The 8,330-nt window shown below is 38.6% G+C and overlaps 1 protein-coding gene across 2 annotated transcripts in view; it reads right to left on the bottom strand.

Moving 5' to 3' along the window:
- Positions 1 to 7,844, bottom strand: part of eprs1 (glutamyl-prolyl-tRNA synthetase 1) — a 21,158-nt gene extending 13,314 nt beyond the window's left edge. Inside the window, exons 1-13 of one of the 2 annotated variants that reach the window (XM_016452664.1) lie at positions 7,687 to 7,844; positions 5,296 to 5,380; positions 5,064 to 5,163; positions 4,807 to 4,963; positions 4,589 to 4,722; positions 4,248 to 4,348; positions 3,834 to 3,960; positions 3,396 to 3,588; positions 3,132 to 3,303; positions 2,801 to 3,034; positions 2,623 to 2,707; positions 2,176 to 2,235; positions 544 to 564 (exon numbers count right to left, since the gene is read on the bottom strand). In XM_016452664.1, coding sequence (XP_016308150.1) covers positions 544 to 564; positions 2,176 to 2,235; positions 2,623 to 2,707; positions 2,801 to 3,034; positions 3,132 to 3,303; positions 3,396 to 3,588; positions 3,834 to 3,960; positions 4,248 to 4,348; positions 4,589 to 4,722; positions 4,807 to 4,963; positions 5,064 to 5,163; positions 5,296 to 5,380; positions 7,687 to 7,729 — 1,512 coding nt within the window. In that variant the 5' untranslated portion in view covers positions 7,730 to 7,844. The remainder of the gene's footprint in view (positions 1 to 543; positions 565 to 2,175; positions 2,236 to 2,622; positions 2,708 to 2,800; positions 3,035 to 3,131; positions 3,304 to 3,395; positions 3,589 to 3,833; positions 3,961 to 4,247; positions 4,349 to 4,588; positions 4,723 to 4,806; positions 4,964 to 5,063; positions 5,164 to 5,295; positions 5,381 to 7,686) is intronic. The other variant, XM_016452665.1, reaches the window with a different exon arrangement.
- Between the last annotated feature and the right edge of the window lie 486 nt (positions 7,845 to 8,330).

Genomic DNA, 8,330 nt, shown 5'->3' with positions numbered 1-8,330 from the left:
AAGCAAAATATTTGTGCCATAAATGATTTCAAGGTGCATGATTACAGACCAGGCTGTCCAACTGGACATGCATGAGCGACAAACTTGAAATCCTTGATTTCAAGCTATTCTGTGCTATATCCATAAATGTAATTTCACTGTCTACTGTACGCAAAATTAGTGTGACCTGGTCTTTATTTAACGAATGATGATTCTCAGTGTAGACAGACCTACCACACTATTGAGTGTGCTTTTTTTCTGTAAGGTCAAACTTTTGTTTTATGTTAAGATGGCTGCCAGGAAACGGCAATATATTTGTGTTCCACAGAATAAAGAAAATCATAAGGTTTAGAATGATTAAATGATGAGAGATTTTTCATTTTTGAGTGAAGAATCCACGACAGAATACATATTCTGCCAGATGAATAATCTGGACTTTTGTGAAAGCCAAAGTATAGAAAGCCAGGGAATAGAAAGTTAGAGGGAAAGAAGGAACAGACAATGCAGGGGGCAGAGGAAACTCGAGGAAGAGGAACAAGAGGAAGAAGGAAGGAGTAGGAGTACCTTTTTACAGCTAACTGGCAGCTTGTAAACAGAAGAGTGAGATGCACTTTAATGTAGAGCAGGGGACACAGAGCTCAGAGACAGACAGAACGCGAAGTGTTTCAATGTGATATCACAATCACTTAAATCAGGCCACTTTGACCATAAGCTGACTCTATTAGAAGAAACTAAAACCATTGGCTAAAATGTCTCTGAATAAATTAAGAGGCTTTAGAGATCCTGGCTACAAAAAAACAATAACATTCCTGCTCTTAGACAAATTAGTACCAAGGGTTGATGGTGTTAAATGGAGTTAAACCAAAAATGAAATCTCTGTCATCATTTACTAACCCTCACATCATTCCAAACCCTTTTGTTTTCTGTACCTCCAATGAAAGTCCAATTCATCAAAACTTTCAAGCTTCAAAGAGTACATAAAGACATTGTCAAAGAAATCCATATGAATGAGCAGTTTAATCCAAGTCTCCTAAAAAACATGATTAACTCATATGATGAAAAGATCCAAATTAGGCTTTTATGCACAAATGTACAACACTGATCAACGCACATACATACAGATCATCAAATATGGTCAATGAAAGGTCTACCGTACTTGCGTGACAGTAAAAACAAGCATGAAAAACTTGGTTCTTGCATGTCAAACAAGCATGCCTGCATTTCTGCTTACCATATTTCACGTGACCTGTGTTTGCGTGTTGATCAATGTCTATGTCTGTGAATAAAAGCCTAATTAAATCTATTTATGACAAAGTACTTGTGTCTTGATTAAACTGCTCGATTCATACAGATTATTTTTACATTATCTTCATGAACTTTTTAAAACATAAAAGTGGAATGGGCTTTAATTGGAGGAGCAGAAATCTCTCAGGTTTCTTTAAAAAATATCTTCATCTGTGTTTCGAAGATGAAAAAGTCTTGCGGTTGGGTTTAGAACTACACTTTTTTTTGCTTGGAAATCATTTTTGGGTGAACTATCCCTTTAAAGGAATCACTCAGCCAAAAATGAAAATGTATGTAAATGATGACAGAATTATCATTTTCTGAAGAACTATTTCATTAAAGAAAAGCATGAGAAAATGAATGGTGCCAAACCAAGAAAAGAAGAGAAGGCTGAAGCTTGCAGTAATGAGCAAAGTGTTAAAGCGCGCCAGACATGCTTGATGCAAGTAATGAAGTGTAGAGGATTAGTGTCAGATTACTTGAATAAACATGAAAGCACAATTAAAAGCTACACAAAAGCAGTGCTTCCTGTTAAATTAAATTAATTTTAAGAAAATAACATCCATTTTTTCTGACTTAAACAACAACAATTAAATGCAAGTGCATTTAGGTAAGTTAGGCACAGAGAATGAGAAAAGTGGGAGCGAGGGAGGCGTGCAAATGTAAAAAGGCAAGACTAAGTAGAGCACTAAAGGTGAATGCACTGAGGGTCTGGTGAGCTTAGAGGCTAAAGTCTTGAAAATTTGCATAAAAAATACAAGTTTTTCTTGACAGAAAATCACTGGGAATGTGCAGAGATGCTAGCCAGCTGTTCAGTTTAAGGTTTTTAAACTAATGAATGAATGGGACGACAAGGACCAGCTGGAGATCAGGTGCAGCCATGATGAACCCAGGCAAGATTTTAATATTTACCTTCTTGTTGAATGCCCAGATCTTGTCCCACTCCATATTGACTACCGATCTCGAGCCTCCCTGTAACAGAGCGGAACGGACAGAAAATGAAAAAGAATATGAATCAAATTGAGTTTGATTAAATAAATAAATCTGAAGTGTAAAGACTGCACGTGGATGAAACTATTTTTATAACTAGAAATTTATTTAAAAAAAAGACTAACTAATTTACACATTTTTTAAATATAATAATTAATTCATTCATTAAAATAGTTAAACAACTGTTTATGAGGACATAAAATTACTGTCAGTACTGTTTTATAAAATGTGTAATTTACAGTGATTTTACTAGTGTCATGCCAAAGAAAAGCCCCTACTATGGTAAAATCAGTGTAACACACAACCTTGTGGCTTAATGCGTTTGAATTCATTCCCAAAATTGATTCTAATTGTGAGAAAAACACATACCTGAGCATAAATAAATTGTTTGAGTCCCTCGACAGTCATTCCTCTACGCAGCACACCTCTGACTGTGGGGAAACGAGGGTCATCCCTGCAGGAAGGAAAGATAAGGAGAGAAAAGTTTAATCATGCAATCCAAAAGAGCTCTTTTCTATAAAGTCCAGAAAGTGAGGGTGATACACACCAGCCATCCACATAGCCCTGGTTGACAAACCAGGTGAGCTTCCTCTTGGAGAGCAAAGTGTTGTTAAGATTGAGTCTGGCGTATTCCCAGATGTACGGTTTACGCAAACCAAGGGCATCTATTACCCAGTAGAACTGCTCGTCTCTGTCGTGATACTCAGTGGTACGTAAGGCATGTGTGACCCCCTCAACGCTGTCCACAATGGGGCACGCAAAATCATATGTGGGATACACTCTGGGTGAAGGGAGTGAAAAAGAAGAGGACCATCAGTTAGAGGAAGCCATCATTTGGCACTATTCAGTAACACGATGCATGTGTGATGTTCACTCACTTGTAAGTATTGCCGGTGCGAGGATGAGGAGCGTTCTTGAAGCGGAACAGTGTGGGGTCACGCAGGCAGCCGTTGTTGGAATTCATGTCGATCTTGGCTCTCATGCAGCAGGTCTGGCCAAACTCTGTGCCCTTCTTCATTTCCTCCCACATCTGTATGTTCTTCTCCACAGCTATGTAGATAGACCACATGTTCAGTACAACAGCTCAAATCACCTTTCCTTTGGAGACAACAAATATTAAGACCGGCACTGGTGATGCTCACAGTTGCAGCGGTTGCGAGACTCCACCCTTTGCTCTCTTTCTTGTTTCATGGCGTCTGGAGGAGTGTCGTCTATATAGGCCTTGCCCTCCTGTAGAAGCTTCTCTCCCATGCGCAGGATGGTGGGAAAGTGATCACTTGTGTAGGTGAACTGGTCCGGTTTGATCTGTAGCATGGCCACGTCCTCCAAGATGACCTGTAGCAAAAAGGTGTTAGCATAGCCAAAGCGGTCTTCAAAAAATTGTTTGGATATTGTACATGTTGTAGACATGCATTGAGGCTTAGTGATCATTCCAGAGATGCTGGTTCAAATATGGTTTTCTCACACAATTAGTGTAGGGAAACCCCTTGCTTTTGTTTTTTTGGAGGTAATAGAGGATATGGACCATTTATAGAGGACAAGGACCATAATTCTGTATGAAAGGGGGCAAAATGTCATACCTTCTCAAAGTCCTCTTTCTCTTTCTCAGGATTGGTGTCATCAAAACGCATGATGAGCTTGCCCTTGAAATTGACCTGGTAGTGCTGATTGAGTAGAGCTGCCTTGGCATGACCGATGTGCAGGTATCTGAGGAGTTGGAACGATAAATACTTTAAATTACTTTATTTTGGATCAAATAAACTCAGCCTTGGTGAACATTACAGACTATGTATATTGTGACTGATGTTCATTGTATAGACCAGTGTTTCCCAACCTTTTTTCAGTCGCGGCACCCTTTGGAAAGATGTTTTTTTTTTACATTTTAGCAATTTAAAAATATTAAAAAATATTTTTTTACACGGCACCCCTGCTCTCGACAGACGGCACCCTGGGCACCCCGGTTGGGAAACACTGGTATAGACAACACTACTTACCCACTAGCCTCAGGGGGGAAACGCACCACTACTTTGCCTATCTCAGCACCAGGGAGCTCCACAAACTTTCCCAAATCCTGCTTTTTTTCCTTCTCCACAGGCTAAAAACATAGTTTGGGACAAATTAACAACTTAATTAATATAAGGTCCATGTTAATATAAGGTTCATTAATATAAGGTTCCATGTTCAACATTTAGCCAGGTTGACTTCAATTTTAACCGTAAAAATTAATGTCATTTAAAACTCAAACTTTAAATTTCTAACTTTTTTTCCCTCAACAGAATACGTAAAACTGCAAAACCTGCAATACCACATTTCCCTGGGATAGTAATATACTCACAGTGGCTTTGATGGCAGAGATCTTGCTGGCCCATTTGCTGCCCACTGAGCTGAATGGCACCTGAGAGCTCAGGAACGAAAACCAGCGGCACAGATGAGGGTAGGAGTTTGGCTTGGCCTGTGACTCGCCATTTCCTGTGGATGAAGCACCATATCGACTTTCGAGAATTATTTATATATAAATAATGTTCTAATTTGACTTATAGCTAAATGACTGACCTTTGAGAGCAGCCCAGACGCAGAGGTCAGCCAGGGTCACACTGTGACCCACCAGGAAGGTTCTCAGTGCCAGAGCTTTATCCAGATCACCCAGAGCAGAAGAGAGATCTGACTGACCACAGAGACGACGGGCACTGAACTCCAACCAGTGATCAACCTGCAAATGGCAGAACAAGATCAACAACATTAACCAATGAAATATTTGGAATTTGTTATAGAGTGCCAGTGAAACATAGTATATGATTCTTAAATCTAACCTCAGTTTGCTCCATCATGTTAGAACCATAGAGTCCCAACGCCGGAGCCACTCGGGCAAGATAACGCGTGATGGAGTTCACGTCACTGAACTGCACCTTACTGAAGGAGAAATAAGGAAATAAGACAGAATGATGCACATAAATAAGTATACAAGAAAAATATATTTTCTTTTGTCCCTAAAAGGCTTTAACTATAATACATAAAGCATGCTCATGCAGGCCCTATACTCACTCAGAGACATGGAGCATGGTGTCTTTGCCCTCCTCCACAGAGAGATTGACGCTGCCCTTCACATGCTCAGCAGTCAACAGCGCCCCTACAGGCAGAAAGGTGAATTACAGTGAAAACCGTCGATGCAAATCTAATACTGTACCTGCTGTGTGCAAAGTCATGCAAACAACTCTAAAATGAAAATGACACGTTCCTGCATTCGGTCATTTATTTCCAAATCCCAAATCCACTTTTTTTCCAATATTATTGTGCAAATACATACAAATATACTATTGCAAAAAAAACAAAAACATAACTGTCATTGATTTGTGTACAACATATTTTATGCCACCAATATTTTCCTTAAACTGATGTAACCGAACTGTCACAATAGCATGCACTTTTTAAAAAATCTTAAACATGGGGTGAGGTTGAGTGAGCAGAAAACATAAAAGAGTGCAACCTCAAATGAAACAAAAACAGACGTGCTTTCATTATAAGGTTACATTATGAGATATCAAAACAAAAACAAACTGATCAAACAGGTCCATCCAGATTCTGTGCTTATGTACTTTGCAAACCATTTATGTGGTTTATCTAGTTCATTGCCAAGAAACCTTCATTAACAACATTTATTTTATTTTTAGTCAGCTAAATGCACAAGTCAATTACATATACATAAATTTATATTTTCTGCACTTGCCCAAAAATGTGTGGTGCATTTTCCCTTGTAGAGACATATTACATGCATAATAGTTTTGATGAGTCAACCATTCTCGTGATAAGTTTATTCAATTATTAGCTTTTATAGGGTTTTATTTGTTAAATTTTATTTTTACTCCAACATTTAAATGTCTTATTCTTTTATATATGCCTGTTGACTTTTGCCGTTTATCTAAGGTGATTTTGGAAGTTTTTTTAAACGTTTCTTATTGAATTGGTTCCACATTGTTTGCTGACTTTTACTTTATTTAAACGTTGTGTCATTTTTTTATTTTATTTGACATCAAAGTTATTTGTTATTTTATATTAGGCATAGCCTGCCCTATAGCATGGTGTATTTGTTTTGTTCATAAAAGTTCTATGTTTTATGAGTTTGACGTTGTATTCTGTTGTTGCCTTCAAGCAATTGACGCCTAACTGCCGCTAATTCAAAAGTGCTATTTAAAAGCGACGGAAAGCGAGGAAAAGAGGGAAAATTCAAACGAACTAACAACGAACAATTGCTTTAGACCGAATTTCCGCTATTTCAAAGTGAACGTAAAATGCGCACGCCGCTTGTACAAGCTATTTGCTAGGAAAAGAGGGAACACCCTGCCCCGCGGTGATACCGGTATTACCGGTGTTGTCACACGTCGATTAACCGGTGGGAAAATTTCCTCACCGTCACAACCCTAATTCTCAGTGTCTTAAAGTACTATTTGTATCAACATGAACATTAAGGACTTAATAATATCCCATAATACAGTCGAATAGAAAACAATTTACAATAGAATTGTATTAATTTACTGCACTGGATACAATGAATATCAATAAGCACTATTTACAGCATTTATTAAAATATATATTTTTGAACAGAGTGTATTGAGAAACCTCCACACAGCTCTAACATACATGGCCGTTTTCTGCTTTATGCCTGCCTGCATGCAAGTTCGCAGAATTCCATTTATGATGAAAAAGAGGTCTGACAAGTAAAATTTCTGAGACACTCAATTACTGCATAAAACCAGTCACACCCATTTTGGGTTTTGGTTTACTACGTTCCCACTGGTTTTGCACACATCTGAGTAAGCGATGCCACTTCATTTCTAACTTCACTCCATTATGGGCCCATTACAACGATTACACACATGCAAACAAAGATTTCTGACAAAAAGAGTCGAATAATCCTGCTGCTCAAAGACAGGTGTGAGGTAAACAGATTCAGACATAGCTTTCAAATGACTTGCATCAGCCAGTGACACTGCTTTCTCAGCACAGGATGGCACACTTCAATTCATTTCACCAACAACAAAAGTCATTCAGCAGCTCTATTCGCATTTTTATATCTTAAATACATGGTGAAACGGCTCTGAAATCAACATAAAACAAATTAGCTCAAACAAATCCTTCGTTTTCCTCTGTATGTGACTGAAAACCTTTAAAACTCCGTCATAATCATGAAAACACGCACAAATTATACTTCTGGTTCACTTTGACTAAAGCACCAAACAACTACTACTGTCAGTGTTCTTGCTTTTTATCTATTAACAATGAAAGCAGTGGAAGTCAATTAAGCGGGGGGAAAGGGAGACAGAATTTAGATATGCCACGATGGCACGGGGTTACTCTACATGTCAGTCCATTGAGCCACAGCCCGAGCTCAGTTGCAAAATGCATTGTATATATGCAACACCTCGCATGTGTACTTACCTAGAGGTGGGTTGCTACTGTTGATAGTCAAGTTTAGTGCCATGTCGTTCCTCCTGGTCTGCTTGTAATGGCCCTGTCACACTTCCAGCATCAAACTACTTTGCGGCCACAAAGCTGCTCAGCGCCGCCTTCTGCGAGTGAGAGCACAGCACTAGAATGATCCGGGAAACCTGAACCCTGAAACAATGGTTCCGGTTATTTTCGAATGCTGTGTTATTAGGGCCTTTCGCACCGCAGGAACCTTTTCATAGTACCAGAACTAATTGTGTGCCCCCTGCGTGCTTCTTTTGAAATTGGCAATCATAATGTTGAAAAACAATAAGGTGCTATAGTAAAATTATACGGTAGAGTTTCCAGTCACCTTTCGCTTTTGTTATTGTGAATGGTGACTGACGCTGTCAGTTACTTTTTGTAATATAGGTTTGTAATACAGATGTTTAAAGTCTATTAACGTAAATTACAAATCTCAAATCTTAAATATGATAGAAAGGGTCACAATTGTGAGATATACAAATTTGAAATTATGAGAATAGGCATGTGACACATTGCAAAAGAGACATGTAAATCCCTGTGCTTCCTAAAGGAGGCGCTGTACGCCTTCAAAATGCATCGATCGATTTTAGTTCAGGTGTCAATAAACTGAA

The sequence above is a fragment of the Sinocyclocheilus anshuiensis genome, unplaced genomic scaffold (assembly GCF_001515605.1).
Source record: "Sinocyclocheilus anshuiensis isolate Anshui unplaced genomic scaffold, SAMN03320099.WGS_v1.1 scaffold715, whole genome shotgun sequence".
Taxonomy (NCBI): Eukaryota; Metazoa; Chordata; class Actinopteri; order Cypriniformes; family Cyprinidae; genus Sinocyclocheilus; species Sinocyclocheilus anshuiensis.
The sequence above is the reverse complement of the archived record's forward strand: the minus strand, read 5'-3'. Positions and strand labels throughout refer to the sequence as shown.